The following is a 17,522-nucleotide window of genomic DNA, read 5'->3' on the forward strand; positions in this document are numbered from 1 at the left end:
GGAAGCTCATGACGATTAAGAATATGGTGAACAATCTGGGACGACGGATGACCTAGGCGAGCATGCCACTGAGCAGACGAAGCTTTAAGAGCGCTGAAAATTTGCTTGACCGCAGGATCATCAAGAGCATATAGGCCACCACGCCAGCGACCACTAAGGATGATGGCTCGGGTGAGAAGGTCCTTAACAAAAACACCGTTAGGATGAAACTCAACAAGAACATGATTATCATAAGCAAGTCTACGAATGGACGGAAGATTTTTTGTAATGGCGGGAACATGAAGGACATTACGAAGACGAAGTGGTTTGGAGGAGGGAGTAGGAAGGAATGCTTGACCAACATGAAGTATACGCATACCTGTACCGTCGGCCGTGTGAACATGCTCCTTGCCTTGATAGGCCTCCTTCATGTGCAGCTTCTCCAGTTGATTCGTCATATGATCCGTGGCACCGGTATCCATGTACCACGTAGGATCCGAATATGTGGGAGTGTGTCCTTGTGGTTCCATGGCCGGTCCAGAGACTTGATTAGCCATTGCCAGCTGACGGTCAAGGAAGCGACCATCGTTGTACATGCCCAGATAGGACTTCTGAAAACGCTTGAAACAGCGAGCAGCAACGTGACCAGCAGTATCACATAGCTGGCACACGGTGGCAGCACCAGGACGAGAGCCACCAGGGCGACCATCAAAGCGACTGTCCGCACGGCCACCAGGTGCACCACCACCAGTAGTAGGAGCAGACTTGGGCTGATGGCCAGAAGAAGGAGCTGGCGGTCCAGGGCGATAGTTTGATGCAGGCGCCCCGGAGGAGGGGCGATACGGCTTGCCGTTGAACTTGGCCGCATTGGCCGAGTGCGGCGACATGGCAGACGGGCGGCGATTATCAATGCGCTGCTCAGTCGAGAGAAGCCGGGAGTAGAGATCATGCGCCGGCATAGGGTCATCACGGTTGCGCACAGCCTCGACCACCGAATCATAGTCTTCATCCAGGCCATCTAGGACAAAGTTGGAGAATTCCTCAGGACGGAGAGGTTGACCAATGGAGGTGAGGGTGTCGGAGAGGGTCTTGATCTTGTTGTAGTAGACCGCAATCGAGGTGTCAAGCTTTTCCATCTTGGCAAGTTGAGCTCGGATCTGCGAGGAGCGAGCCGAGGTTTGCGCAGCAAAGGTGCGCTCGATGATGGTCCAGGCTTCAGCAGAAGTGGTGGCGAACATGATCATGGCGCCCACCGCAGGAGTCGACGTCGAGAGGAGTGCCGACAGGATAGCCTGGTCCTGTTGAACCCACGCCGCAAACAAAGGGTTGGGCGAGGTCTCGGTAGCGCCGTCCTTGGTGGAGGAGACGGTCGAAGCAGGGCACGGAAAAGTGCCTTCAACGTAGCCATGGAGGAGATTACTCCGAAGCTGCGTGTAGACCTGAGCACGCCAGAGAAGATGAGTCTCGGCGGCCAGCTTGATGGTGATCTGGTTCCCAAAGTGAATCGGGCCAGATGAGGACGATCCGACGGAGACATTCAACGCCGGCGCCGGTGGAAGAAGACAAGCGAGGTCTTTGGCCGAAGGGGAAGTGAGGGAAGGCGAGGAACCAGACGTAGCCGAGGAGGCGAACGACATGGCGGCGGCGGCAGCGGAAAGCAAAACCCTAGATCGATTTTCAGGCTGATACCATGTAATACAACGTAGGGAAAGTGTTTTAGGGTGAAACGCACACGTCCCTCATGGGGCTGGCGTTTATATTTATATTGATACATCAAGGGTTACAATAGGGATTTACAAAGAGTAGTTACAATACAACACGTATTCTATCAACGGTAGCATATGCAAGTAGCCGCTCCATGCCCTCCACGTAGGCTTGTAGTGCTGAGACGATCCATCTACAGATCCTTCCAAACCAAAGCTAAAGCACATGAAACCCATCTATTTATCTCTCCTCACGTCATTTTCTTTGGGCTTGTCCACTCGCTGCTCTCCACCTCCACTAGTGGAAAACAGGGCTTTCCTGGGAGTCTTTTGTCGCGGGCGCGCCTGCACCCGCGACAAATGGCCTGGCCACGTCGCCCCGAAACCATGTGGAGAGGGCAGGGCCTTTTGTCGCGCCCTTTTGTCGCGGGCCGTATCACGACCCGCGACAAAAGGTGTCTGAGGGCTGGCGCTTCCTGTCGGCACCCCTTTTGTCGCGGGTCGTAATACGGCCCGCGACAAAAGGGCCATGCCTATATATAGACACGCAGCCAGCCCCCCCCCACCTCATTTTTTCCTTGGTGGTGAAGGTGGAGGTGTATGCTAGCTCATTTTTTCTACATGTGCACAAGAGGTGTTTGATGGAATGCTTGTGAGAGGGATGCCACTTGATTTTATTTGATAAGATTTCTCCTCTTTTTGATCCTAAAAGGTTAGCAACTATTTTCTCGTATATATATACATAGTCCGTACAACACTAATTTTAGCAAGGTGATTGCATCTGATACATATATAATTGTACTTATGATGCAGATGAGTCATCCATGGATGTACGGTAACCGATGTGCCCCCGCTTTCAGAGAGGGCGTGAATTCTTTCCTGCTTGTGGCCGAGGCCAACAAGTCGAAGCAAGGTTTTATGTGTTGTCCATGTCTGAAATGTAAGAATGAGAAAGATTACTCTTGCTCAAGAGACATTAAGAGCCACCTGCTTCGGTTTGGATTCATGTCCAGCTATAATGTTTGGACCAAGCACGGAGAAGAAGGGGTTATGATGGAAGACGGCGATGAAGAAGAAGATAATGATGAGCAGTACCGATTTATGTTCTCTGAATGCGATGATACCGCAATGGACGACAATGAAGAAGAAGGAGGTGAAGAAAAGGCATCAGATGATCCTGTTGATGATGATCTTCGTCGGGCCATTTCTGATGCAAGAAGAGACTGTGGCACGGATAAGGAGAGGTTGCAGTTCGACAAGATGTTAGAGGACCACCACAAATTGTTGTACCCAGGTTGTGAAGATGGGCATAGAAAGCTGGGTAGCATATTGGAATTGCTGAAATGGAAGGCAGAGGTCGGTGTGACTGACTCGGGATTTGACAAATTGATGATAATATTAAAGAAGCTGTTTCCAAGAAATAATGAATTGCCCGTCAGTACATATGAAGCAAAGAAGCTTGTCTGCCCTCTAGGATTAGATGTGCAGAAGATACATGCATGCATTAATGACTGTATCCTCTACTGCGGTGAGAAGTACGAGAATTTGAATAAATTTCCGATATGTGGTGCATTACGGTATAAGATCAGAAAAGATGACCCTGGTGATGTTGAGGGTGAGCCACCCAGGAAGAGGGTTCCTGCGAAGGTGATGTGGTATGCTCCAATAATACCACGGTTGAAACGTTTGTTCAGAAACAAAGAGCATGCCAAGTTGTTGCGATGGCACATGGAAGAACGTAAGAAAGACGCGATGTTGAGGCACCCCGCTGATGGTCGGCAGTGGAGAAACATCGGGAGAGAGTTCCCGGATTTTGCAGGTGAGGCAAATAACTTATACTTTGGTCTAAGTACAGATGGCATGAATCCTTTTGGGGAGCAGAGCTGCAGTCACAGCACCTGGCCCGTGACTCTATGTATCTACAACCTTCCTCCTTGGTTGTGCATGAAGCAGAAGTTTATTATGATGCCAGTGCTTATCCAAGGCCTAAAGCAACCGGGCAACGACATTGATGTGTACCTGAGGCCATTAGTCGATGAATTTTTGGAGTTGTGGGCCAAACCAGGTGTACGTGTGTGGGATGAGCACACCGAGCAAGAATTTGACCTACGAGCGTTGCTATTCGTAACCATCAATGATTGGCCTGCTCTTAGTAACATTTCAGGACAGACGAACAAAGGATACAATGCATGCACACACTGTTTAGATGAGACTGAAAGTAAATATTTGGAAAAAAGCAGAAAAGTTGTGTACCCGTTCAATCGTCGTTTCCTTCCGCGCAAGCATCCCTTAAGGAAAAAAGGCAAGCATTTAGATGGCGAGGCTGACCGCCGTCCGAAGCATGTCCCCCGTAGTGGTGCTCTGTTTACAGAGGCGAAAGTCCCCTGGATGATTCTTGAGGCTAGGCTGCATCTTGAGATAGACTAATTAAATGATTCTATAGTTTACAGAGTTCGGTTGGCGGCTCCAACCATGCGGCCCAAGGTGAATTGGAAATCACGCCGACGCCTCGTACGTCAGCTCAGCAAAGCACGAACATTGGGAACCAACGCGCGTTGTTCCAGGTTAGTTCTCCTAAATTGGTGACTCACACGCTTCTAAGTTTAGCCTCACTCGCTCTAGTCTTCAAACTCATCAAAATTGCAACTTCTCAAACATATATGACTTGTCAATCTCACTTTATTGTCCAAACTTGTCAAAATTGCAACTTGTAAAAAATATATGATGTGCCAATCTCACAATGCCCTCTTGATTTGAAACTTGTAGGATGTGCAACATGATGCCCCTTGATCATCGCCGGCGTGGCCAACATGTAGAGCCCTTCATCATCAAGGTTTTCATGTGTTTGCGGTGGACATGTGGCTAGCTTTGCCTTATCTATATGGTGTTTATGTACTTTGCACTATGGATATGTAACCACTATGGACTATATGACTTCTTTGAACATTTGATGGATTATGTGACTTGTATGGACATTTGATGAACTATGTGACTTCTATGTGACTTGTATGAACATTTGATGAACTATGTGACTTCTATGGACATTTGATGATCCATTTTGTTGTTATTTATGTGGTTATGATGATATGGTGACACCGGCTATGATGATATAGGGATATATGATGATATTTGTGAGTTTTAAACTGTTATATGTATATTTATTGCTTTCTATGCAGGGATTAAAAGGAAACAATCGAAAAAAAAACTGGGTGTGCCCTTTGCCGTGTGATCTTTCCCATGTGCATGCACACGGCAAAGAGCACACGTGGCAGCAGCCTGTGCATCCGGGGTGACCATTTGGTCAGGCCAAATGACCTTTGCCGTGCTCCCTAGTTTGGTGGCACACGGCAAAGAGGGAGGGCATTTGCCGTGTTCCCTTGTCGGTGGCACACGACAAAGAAAGGGAAAGGGGGTGGGGCCGGTGGGCCGTGTCGTTTCTTCGCCGTGCTCGTCTCACGGTGTGGCACACGGCAAAGAAAAGCTTTTGCGGTGGTCCTTGATGGAAGACACACGGTGAATGTTTGAATATTTGTCGTGTTCTCTGTTTGGATGCACACGGCAAAAACCATCTGACGTGGCGCCGTCTGTTAAGTCTGGATTCCGTCAACTGTATTTTTGCCGTGCTCCTGGGTGGAAGGCACACGGCAAAGGCTTTGCCGTGTTCCGCGCAGAAAGGCACACGGCAAAGATCCTTTGCCGTGCTGTTTTTCGCCGTGTGGACTTTACCGTGTTCCGCCACACGGCAAGAGCTTTGCCGTGTTCCGAAGGGGCTTTGCCGCGTATTTGGCCAACACGGCAAATCTGTGTTTTCCCGTAGTGAGTATTTTAAACTTATAATCCATAGTCCTTAACCAACAGCTGAATATATTACCAACACTACATGAAGGGTATAAAAAGCCACGGCACACACGACACCATCAATGCCCTTGCGCGGTAGGCCGATGCCACCCACTCGAATGCCAAAGTGAGGCGGTTAACGTGACTCATAAGGCCATATTGGCGTCAAAGAAGAGGATGAGCAGAAGCCGAAGTGGGGTGCATGGGCCCAAGGAAAACTGGCATCGACGCGCATGTTGTCACAGCCTTGTTCACAATTGTTACAAAACCATGCAATAAAAGTAAATCAAACAAAGAACAAGAACAAAAAATTTACGTGGAAAACCCAAACGGGAAAAACCACGAAACGCACGGCGGCGCTCTCAGTATAATTGGAGGAGTATTACAATACATGAGAGAACCCATCCTCTATATGCTATCAATATGTGTAACTTTTTCTCATCTATTATATGACTACCTAAAACTATGTATATATATATATATGTATATATATATATACATATATATATACATGGGCAAACAATTCTCTTTCTTGACGGACATGAAATAGAGTTGTATATGTGTGCTACGTGTAGCACGATTGACACGCGTTGTCCATTAGGACTCCTTCCATAGCACAATAGGTAAATAGATTTCGGATCATATTCAACAATGACGACGCGATTGGAGCCCAAATTTAGGTCGCAAATAGGTCAATGCGAACAGCTTGCGTCGAGCCGCTGGGCTGGAGTTTTTCTCTCAAAGTGTCCAACCAAACAGAAACGAGTTGGTTTGTTTTTGTCGGACCGTTGAAGATGTGCTAAGAGGCACATGATAAAGACTCTTTTTGGTCCGTTCAATTCTCGTGCTAAAGCAAAGATGGCCACGTACTTATGCTTTGGATAGCCCTAAAACTTGTAGCTATCTTTTGATGGTAGCGTAAAGCACGAAGACCAGGGAAGAATGGATCGCCAAGAGAGCCAGGCCACCTCGTTTTCAAATTTGTAATTCGAAATGCCTCGAGACCATCGAAAGCCAAAAGATGAAACCATTGGACCTCACCTTTAGCAAAGACCGAGTCCCAGGGTACCTCTATTTTGCTAGCTGGATAATTTGGAAAGCTTATACGCCGATCAAGCAAAGACTTGTTCAAGTCGCTTCCCAAACAAGCAATGTCCAGTTATGTACCGAGTACCAGCATTACGAACACGCCATAACGGAATCATCAGCCACAAGGCGATCGCGGAGCAAGAAACGAACAAAGTGGCCGGGATGAACGGAACAACACGAAAAGCTATACACTGGTGCACAAACGGCAGCCGAAGTCCGCAGGATTCGAGCACACGACGCGGCCGATCGAAGCTTTCCCGTCGGTTGGCTGGTGCATCGATCACTCCGGGATGGCGACGAGCATCGGCCGCCACTGCCGCCGCATCATGAGCCGCCGCCGGAACCCGCCGAAGACAAACCGCCGGTACTGCTGCATGGCCGCGCCGCCAGCACGCGCCGACGACGACACGGCCAGCGTGGCCTCCGGGCGAGCCACGTCCGCCGGCTGCCGTTGCCGGTGGTCAGGCAGCAGGACGTGCTGCACATCTTTCTTCACGCTGGCATGGATCCCGGCGCCGTCCGACCCCAGGAGTTCCTCCAGGGAGCCGCTTCTGCCGAGGAGGCTGCTCTTCTCTCCGCCGTCGTCTCCTCCGTCTCCGGCGGCCGCACCGGAAGTTGTTCTGTGCGGCTTGCTGCCGCGGCAGAGCATCCGGCGCACCAGCAGCCACAAGCTCTTGGCCCTCGGCTTGTGCGTTGTCGACCCGGCGGCCATATCCCTGCCGTTCCGGTGCAGTGCACTGCAGCCTCTCCCACTACTGATCTCTATCTAGCTCTGGTTCTGAGCCTGGGATATGACAGTGGGATTGGTTATATACTTGCGCGGCCTCTCATGGTCCGGTTAGCGGCGCCTGAGCTGCTACCGGCGGTCGCTGCTGCTTTGGAGACCTACGACCTGGGATTCTGGAGACGATCCTGAAATAATGGTGCTTTGCGCTTTGGACTGGACTCGAGGCTGCTACTATAAAAACATTGGAGCGGGAGGAGGTCTAACCACCGAACATTCTTGGATTTCTTTTGTTTACGTGCGAGGGCCGCCAATGCACGACGCGGCGCCAGATGGAGGCCTGCAGACTAGCGCCGGAGGCTGTCTGCCCAATGGACAAAAGAAAAAGGGTATTGGCATGTGGCAGCATCAGCATCGGTGTCGCCGTCAGGGTGCTAGAGGACGCGAGAATTTCGGTGCCGCAAGAGGCCAAGGACCAGCGCGTACTCTGCATGCTGTTCTATGTATGGTAGTGTGGGATTTGGATATGTGCTTGTCCCCCTGGGATCCCAGTTGGAGAGAGGCCAAATCTGTGGATTAGTTTATGGGATTATGTATGGTCAGGGCATTTGATTTGATTGATGCGTTCAGTGGAGGAAGAAGCAGTCAGTTCAGGCTAAGCATGTACTGATGTTCTCTGTTTAATTTCAGAAAGTTCAGAAACTGGACATCAACATATATAGATGCGCCTGCAAGAGCGCATTTTACAAGCCGTATTTTTTTTTGAAAAAGGGGAGCAAAAAGCTTTTTGCCAATCTAATAATTAAGAAGAATAATTTGACAAGAAAGTCCGTACAAACATTGAAATTGCATGGGTGAACCTGGGAGCAAGCGCACCCTATATGGAATTTTTTTTTCAGAAAAAGGTCAAAAAAATTCAAATGTTTTTGGGAATCAAAGATGATCATGTATTGTACTCGTATATGAAAGATTCACCATGAAATAGCTTCTCTTGTTTCCTGGGTGAAAAAAACAGACTTGAAGGTCCTATATAAAAGTACTATTCACGCTATATTCGTCATAGATTTGTTTTTTTTTTGCCTGAAGTTAATGTGAAACATTTTTTGGCCAAACAAATTTATACGAGTACAATACTTGATTATCTTTGATTCCCAAGAGGATTCGAATTTTTTTGACTTTATTTGAAATTGCTACATTTTTTAGAGTATATAGGGTGCGCCTGCACCCGAGAGCCAAAAGTCCGGGTCAGTATACAAACATAACAAAATAAACATGGGACTACTCACTACTCTCCCAACATTATTTCATCCAAACGTTTATTTAGCGTCCGCGGTTACCCCACAATCGGACTTCCCTCTTAATTTTCTCTAAGGTTACAAGGGAAGGCGCATGGTTGTTGTGGAACATCCGCGCATTACGCTCATTTCAAATTTCCCATATGATTAGCAATGTGAGGGAAGCAATGAAAAGCATTGGCAACACCAAGGACACTATAAAAATGCAGCACAAGATATGACTGCCAGATTTAAATCCCTACGGCAAGGTATAAAAAAATAGAGCAAGCACCTATCACAGCTGTCAGTTATTATCAGTCACTGCAGCTGAGTACTCACTCTTCTAGATGGACTAGAAGAACAGAGACCACTCTCTGTTGTGGAGAGAAATTTCAGAGCTGCACTGATAAAACATCAAACCAAATTAATTGAAGCACATAGACTGTATTGGAGGAAACGTGCAAATATCAGATGGGCTAAACTAAGGGATGAGAATACAAAAAAAAATCCATACAGTGGCCACCAGGAATTACAGACATAACATATTGCAACTATCACACTACAGGAATGGGAGGCTACGCCGAGGGCCAGACTATACGCCGACGGCCAAACGTCGGGGCTGTCGGCGTATGGCCCGGCCAGGCCAGCCTGCAGTCCGACCCTCGGTGTAGAGTTGCCGTCGGTGTAGCGAGGTCTACACCGAGGGCAGCCCTCGGCATATGTTTGACCCTAGGCGTAGACAGGGCTACGCCGACAGCCACCCTCGGCGTAGGCTATTTTTTAAATTTGTTTAATTTTGTAAAAATCATAACAAATTCATATGATGTCAGAAAAATGCGTATAAGGTGTCAAAATGTTCAGAAAATATCCTCTATTTGTTTATGTCAAAATCATGCATATTTAAATCATGTACAGTACCATGTTAACATACTAACAATTCAAACACTTTTTTATATGTCCTCGGGTTCCCGTTTAGGCCAGATGGCAATTTAAACGAAGTCAGAAAAATTCCGCGGAGCCACATGGCGTCATTTTATGTGTCCTAGTAACCACTCCAAAAGTCAGAATTAGGATACGACAATTATTTTGGAAAACCCTTCACAAACAGAACTATCAAGTCCGGAGTTCTATGACTCTTAGGGGAAATGAGTAGGAACCGACCCGTGACACCGCATAGTTTGTCGGAACGATGCCATATTTGGCACGTGCGGGGTCCCTAGGATGGGAAGCAAGGCCCGGGAGCGGATTTCCAATCCGACCCATGGACGATGATTTTTTTATGTTCAGCGTGCCAAAACGGTTTTTTTTTGTGAAGCAGCTACATGGGTCGCACTTTAGTATTGCGCGAGATCTCCGCGTAGTGGTAGGACACCGCCTTCGCACCACATATCACATGTCACATGTGCGCGCTAGCTATCTGGGAATCCATGCGGCTTCCTGCGGTGTCTGGCCGAATCTGCTGGAAACTGACCGGATTTAAACTAGGGGTACACTTTCCGTCGATCAATAAATTCCGGAAAAAAAATTAGGTCTACGACACATCACTTTATGTGCTAATTTTTTCTCGTTTAGCGCGATGGTGAGTGGGTGCACCAGCGCGCCCGGTACGGCCATACCGCATCTCCGTGGCGGCCCGTTTTGGCCGAATGGCAATTTAAACGAAGTTAAAAAAAATCCCACGGAGCCGCATGACATTATTTTATGTGTCCTAGTAACCACTCCAAAAGTCGGAATTAGGATACGGCAATTATTTTGGATAACGCTTCACAAATAGGGCTATCACGTCCGGAGTTCTATGGCTTTTACGGCAAATGAGTAGGAAACGGCCGGTGACACCTCATAGTTTGTCGGAACGGGGCCATATTTGGCACATGTGTGGTCCGTGGGATGGAAGCAAGGCCCCGGGAGCGGATTTCCAATCCAACCCATGGGCGATGGTTTTTTCATTTTCGGGGTGTCAAAACGGGTTTTTTTTTTGTGAAGCTGCTACATGGAGCACATTTTAGTATTGTGCGAGACCTCCACATAGTGTTAGGACACCGCCTCCGGACCACATATCATATGCCATACGTGCGCGCTAGGTATCTGGGAATCCCTGCAGCTTTCTGCGGTGTCCCGCCGAATCCGCTGGAAACTGGTCGTATTTGAACTAGGGGTACACTTTCCATCGCTCCATAAATTACGCAAAAAAATGTTTTTAGGTCTATAAAAAATCACTTTATATGCTAATTTTTATCCGTTTAGCGTGTTGGCGAACGGTGCACTAGCGCGCCCGGTACAACCATTTCGCATCTCCCGAGGGGGCTGTTTTGGCCAGATGGCAAACTGGACGTTATATTTGGATATCTCTAATTTTTAGGTTCAAATTATGATATGGATGTTATATTTAGATTCCACTCATTTTTCTGATCGATTTAGACATATTATTTGTAGAATTTCGTTTTTTAGATTTAAAGATATTAATTATTCCATATTAAATAGAAAAAAGACCAAAAAAAATCATTTTATTGTTATTTGAATTCAATATTATTATTACTTATATATTCATTATTATTTATTAAGTAATTATTTGGAATTTAAAAATACATAGGTGTGAAATCACGGTCCAAGGGTTAATAGGGTTGATATGCTATTATTATCAGCAAGATGTCAATTCTGTAATGGAAACTCATTCGAATGGAACCAAAAGTTAAGCGTGCTGAGCCTGGAGTAGTGTGAGGATGGGTGACCGACTGGAAAGTTTAACCATGATTGTAATTTGACCTAAGATTAAGTATACTTAGAGTTAAAAGTGTCTTGGGTGAAAGATAAACAAGTAAAAAAGAAGAAAAAAAATTGTGTAAAATAAATTAAAATTTGAAAAAATTTAAAACTATATGCCGAGGGTTTTGCCGTCGGCATAGCCAAAAATCATTTTTTTCAATATTTTTTTGGAATTTAATTTTTGAAAATGAAAATTTGATTTTTTCAAATTTGTATGCCGGCGTTTTACCGTCGGCGTAGCGTCCTACGCCAAGGACCGGGCTACGTCGACGGCAATGGTGACTCTTCCGAGGGAGGTAGCCGCCGAGGAGATATACCGAGGGCGGCCCTCGGCGTAGCCTATGCCGAGGGCCAAAACAGGCTACTCCGAGGGTTCCCGGCCCTCGGCATATCGCCCCATTCGTGTAGTGTCAAGTCAGATGATGGGAATGTATAATCACAACATGATCAGAAGGCAACTATTCTATGGAGTGCATTCAGAAATAGGCTTGGAAAAACAGAGCCAACTGAAATGAGATTCGATCTAGCCAGTATGATTACCCCACATGATCTCTCCACGCTAGAAGTTCCTTTTACCAAGAAAGAAATTTATGAAGTAGTTCATAACATGCCAAATGACAAGGCTCCTGGCCCTGATGGATTTAATGGACAGTGTATGAAAAAATACTAGCATATCATGAAGCATCAGTTTTATGAACTTTCCTTCAGTTTCTATAGTGGAAATTTGGATATTCACAGCCTTAATACTGCATACATAACTCTGATCCCCAAAATTAATTCTCCTGAAACTCCCTCTGATTTTAGACCAATATCTTTGGTCAGTATGGCACTGAAAATCATCACAAAATTGCTGGCCAATAGACTACAAAAGGAAATTATCCCACTTATTCACCAGAATCAATATGGTTTCATCAAAACCAGAACCATACAACACTGTCTTGCCTGGGTCTTTGAATATCTTCATATATGTCATAAATCCAAGAAAGAGATTGTTATTATCAAATTGGACTTTAAAAAGCATTTGATATGGTAGAATATAATACCATTATTGATATGATGAAGCACATGGGTTTTGGAAATATCTGGATATCCTGGATTAACCAAATTTTAACTAGTGCTTCTACTAGTGTTATACTTAAACGTGTCCCAGGAAAAATATTATCTGCAAAAGAGGAGTAAGGCAAGGTGACCCACTACCCCCTACTATTTGTTGCAGCTGCTGAATTGCTTCAAATTGTGGTGAATAATGTCTGGCATGAAGGACATATACATTTACATGTGGATAATAGCTATGGACAAAAATATCCCATACTACAATTTGCAGATGACACTCTGCTTATATTGCCAGCTTATGTTGACCAAATATGCTATCTGGAGACTCTGCTACAAGATTTCAGTTTAACCACTGGCCTCAAAATTATTTACCGCAAATCCTCTCTGGTTCCTATTAATACATCTACACAAAAAAGTCAGGAGCTTGCTGCTAGATTTGGTTGCAAAGTAGAGGCATTACCCTTTACTTACCTTGGTCTACCAATGGGTACTACTAGGCCGAAAGTTGATGATCTCACCCCTATGATTTGCAAAATTGATAGGAGACTTTCTGGACTGGCAAATCTTATGTCATAGTGCCAGACTGTTGGCAATAAAATCTATTGCTGCTATGCCAAACCATGTAATGGGTGCAATGAAACTCCATGCCACACATATTGATCATGTACAAAAAGCAAGCAAGAATTTTCTATGACATGGTAAAGATATTCATAAAAGTGGATCTTGTCTGGTTAAATGGAAAAAAATTGTCTGCCCAAGAAATCTGGAGGACTTGGTGTACTAGATCTCAAGCAGCAAAACAAAGCCATGTTGATTAAAAACCTATATAAGTTCTACAACTGTCAGGACATACCTTGGGTCCAGCTTATATGGGGAGCATACTATGATTCTGGGGTACTACCGGATCAAACTATCATGAAGGGATAACATTGGTGGCGTAGTTGTACTGCATTATTGGATGAGTTCAAACAGTTAACCACAGTGACCCCGTGTAATGGACATAGTATTCATCTATGGTAAGACAAATGGAATGAGTCAATCATGCTTAGCAAATTCCCCCAACTGTTTTGTTTTGCAAAGAACAAGAATATCACAATACAACATGCAGTATAGCAGATGCAGGAAGATAGATACAAAATGTTCCATACCCCATTGTCTACTGTTGCAGATGAGCAATGTACCAAACTACATAATACACTAAATTCCATTATTATCCCAATTGAGAATTCACCAATGGAGAAGGATAAATGGTCCTTGACTAGAAATAGTGTCAAATACTCGACAAAGAAGGTATATCTTGCAATCACTAAACCAAGAATAGCACCTACACCATTTTTGTGGATTTGGAACTCTGCTTGCTTGCCAAAGCATAAGGTCTTCTTTTTGCTGCTGATACAAGACAGGCTGAATACTAAAGATCTTATGAAACGCAAGAATTTCTTTAATGAATATCCAAACTGCATACTTTGTGATGACAATTTATAAGAATGTATGACACGCCTATTCTTTGAGTGTGACATCAGCGGAAATTTTTGGTGGATGCTAGGGATTGAATGGAACACTGATCTACATATTATGGAGGTGCTCACTGAAGCAAATGATAGATTCAACAATATTTTCTTCAAAGAGGCCATGATGGTGGGCTGCTGGAGCATTTGGTACCAGAGAAACAAGTTCATTTTTGAAAATGACCAGAGGGACATTGAGAATTGTTTTGCATCATTTAAATTATCCATAGCTCATGTTTGGCATAGGGTTAAACCCAGCCTGAAAGAAGGCATGCAGGACTGGATAGATCATTCGTAATTGTTTCATTTTTCCTGGGACTATGGACCATTGTAAATATGTTTTCCTTTTTATATAAAAAATGAAAACGGCGCAGTGGGGGCCTTCCCCACTGTCTTTGTGTCAAAAAAAAAGATGGAGCCATCCGTCATCGTGCTCCACCAGTTCTTGCTCGTGACACATGTCCATTGATTATGATGGATATGGGATATTCCATCCATCTATGATGTATTGGAAAAGGGATGTGAATCCACAATTGACGAAGAGACGACAAACCGACTCCGCGGTTTGTTTGCATAAAGAAAATAGCCCACAATTAGGCAATCCTCTTTTTTTACAAGCGGTTCGTTCTACAAATTCTATTTTTGCATAAAATATCTTTAGGAGGTGCCCACGCATTCCACATTGTTTTGTACATGATGGAGGATATAGAGCCGAATAATTGCACTTCATAGGCCAACTTGGCAGAATATTGTCAATTGACAGTGAGCTTCCAACTAATGTCCTCGTCCATATTGTGATCAAGATGCACATTTTGTAAGCTAACCCAAAGATCTACAAACTGGGTGAGGTGTTCCATAGAGAACATTTCTCCCAAATCCACTTTTCCTACCCAATCATTATCTTTCAAGGATTTATTAACCTTCCAACATTTTCTCTTTGGTACAGCAAATATGATAGGCGCAATTTATTTAGGCTTCCTCCCACCTAGCCATGGTGCCTCCCAAAAATAGGCCTTCCATCCATTTCATGTTGTGATAGAAGTGGCAGGGTAAAAGATGTCCTTGTACTCCATTTCATCTTGTATGCTCCTTCCACTCAAGACATGGTCATCAAAGGCTAAGAGCTATCACGGACTTGTCCAAATGCATCACACCTAATCCCCCAGGTTTTTTTTAGGATGGCACACCGTTTCGCAATGATTTCTACATTTGGCGTTGGTGGTGGTGACTTTAGCCAACCAAAGGAAGGCTTTCTAGTCTTATTGATCAACATTAAAAATGCCTAGAGGGAAAACTAGCGGTGTCAAGTAATAGGTATCTTTGGGAAGTTATAGCCGACTTAACGATGGTGGTGCGGCCAACCATAGTGACATTCCCATTCCATGATGGAAGCTTCCAGGCACACATGTCTTCAATGTGTTGGAAATCGAATCGTTTGAGTACCAAACAGAAAGAGGGGGTTATGTACGGCTTGAACCCTTGGGTGACCCGATCATCCCGAATTCGTGGGAGTCTGTGGATGAACTCAAAGAACTCGACGGAGAATGCAAAAGGGGACCATACAAACTCACACCACACACCCACACCGTTTTTCCTTAGTGGCCCGATTCACCAACTCAATATAATTCACAAGCAAAAGATCCAAAGGCAGATTTGCAAGGGAAAGATTGCCAAACCAAAGATAGAATCCTAGAATGGTGAAGAGAACAAAAATTGTTATATTTGCAAAGGAAAATACCAAAAAGTTAGAATTGCATAGCAAGATATCATCTAGAGTCGACATCACCAAAGATGAAAGATCATTGATAGGGAGGGGCCCTGATATAAGCCAATTGATTTGTGGTCTAAGTAGGGGAAGGGGTTTACATAATTCCCATAGGTGAGAGAGGCAAGCCTAATTCTATCGTCACATCATGTCTAGGTTTTACATATGGGGTGGGGTCCTTTATATATTCCAACCACAAAATACGTAATGGGGCCAAGGGGTAAGTGGGCCTTGGGCCAGAAATAATTGTCCAAACTTAATGTGGGCAGTAGTACTGATGGCTGAAGTGGTAGTTCCAGTTTCCTTAAATATGGTTGACTTCGAGTGGCGCGCGGTTGTGCAGGTCAGGTACCAGTGGGTATTCTGCATCTTCACACGGCTCGAGCGGTACCAGGACAGTACCTCAAGTGGTAGTACCGCTCTTTTAAGAAGGTGGTAGTACCAGTACTTAGAGTGGTAGTACTATTCTAGATCTTACTGCTCTTCATCTTTATTCTCTTCTAAGGCTCTATGACGTGGGTCTCCAGTCTCCGAGCCTCCATGGCTTTCTTCCGTCCCTCCGTACTTGTGGATGTGATCCTAGCATTTATACAGGATGGAGTACTAAGTAGTATACCATTCATGAGAGATATTCATAGGCACGAATAAAGGATAAGATTCACCTTCGAGTGATAGGTTGGTGTGTGTATTGTTGGTCACGCACATGATGTGGTGACAACCATAGGTTAGGCTGCATCATCTCCCCCACTTCAAAAAGAGTCATCCAAAACGATAACTCTCTATCATCATGTAGATGAGGTAGATAGATAGGCTTGTACTTGGTGTTCACCATGTGGTCGTTCTTTATATGAATGGCTTGGTGACTCTTCAATGTTCCTTCTCCTTCTGTGAAGCCTATGAAGCTCACAACAATACTCGAACATATTGGCATGATTCCTTAAGTAGAAACAGGTCACCTTATCAAGATGTAGATGTGCTCTCATTGAGAGATCATGTTAAGTAGAAGTGTGGGGTGCAAAACACTCATTGGTGCACATCCGGAAGTAGCTCTCTAAAGCTCCTTTCGTCAACTCATGCTTCGTAGAGGTTGATGAATATGCATATGTACCTTCAGACGCGAAATACCAAACAATGTATGTGTGTGTGATAGATGAGCACTTCATCAATGGCATGCCCATTTTTGTTCACAACACCTTTAGCACAAAACAAATATATTAAGGATAATGCAAATGTGAGGTCAATGTGCAAGCAAAGTTGTTTGACAATCCTCCAAATGTGGAAGCACAAAAACTCAATCGAAAGTTGATATGACCATGTTATCCATCTCATTTTAAATAACATGTGCATCATTGCACTCAAAGCATCGTAAAGAAAAATTGGGCATCATCTTTAATGAAATAAGAGGAGAATTTGGTAAAAACACAAAAGGGAGAGTGTCCAAGATATCATAAACATGTGTAGAAACAAACCATTGGAAAGTGTAAGTTGTCATTGTATTTGTTGCAACACAAGAAACATTCTTCAAAAAATTCACCAAAATATCATTTGCGCAAGTGTGGTTGCTAGCAAACCAAAAGAATGATCAATTATTCAATTTCATGAGGCAACACCAACGGTAGAAATGGATAAGAGTCGTGAAAAGTCATGTACAATATAGCACTATAATTGCAAAAAAGGAATATGAAAGAGAAATTGATTATTGTGCTTGTTGCGACACATAAAGCATCAATATTCAATATCTTTGGAACATGATTGTCACAAGATGCAAAAATATCACCAACATGTGTGGAAACAAACCACGTGAAAGAGAAATTTTCTAGCATGGTT

The 17,522-nt window shown here is 44.6% G+C and overlaps 1 protein-coding gene across 1 annotated transcript; it reads right to left on the reverse strand.

Moving 5' to 3' along the window:
- Positions 1–6,888: 6,888 nt before the first annotated feature.
- Positions 6,889–7,320, reverse strand: LOC124666392. The gene has a single exon (XM_047203722.1). The coding sequence runs from the start codon at positions 7,318–7,320 to the stop codon at positions 6,889–6,891; it is 432 nt and encodes a 143-aa protein (XP_047059678.1).
- Between the last annotated feature and the right edge of the window lie 10,202 nt (positions 7,321–17,522).

The sequence above is a fragment of the Lolium rigidum genome, chromosome 6 (genome assembly GCF_022539505.1).
Source record: "Lolium rigidum isolate FL_2022 chromosome 6, APGP_CSIRO_Lrig_0.1, whole genome shotgun sequence".
Lineage (NCBI taxonomy): Eukaryota > Viridiplantae > Streptophyta > Magnoliopsida > Poales > Poaceae > Lolium > Lolium rigidum.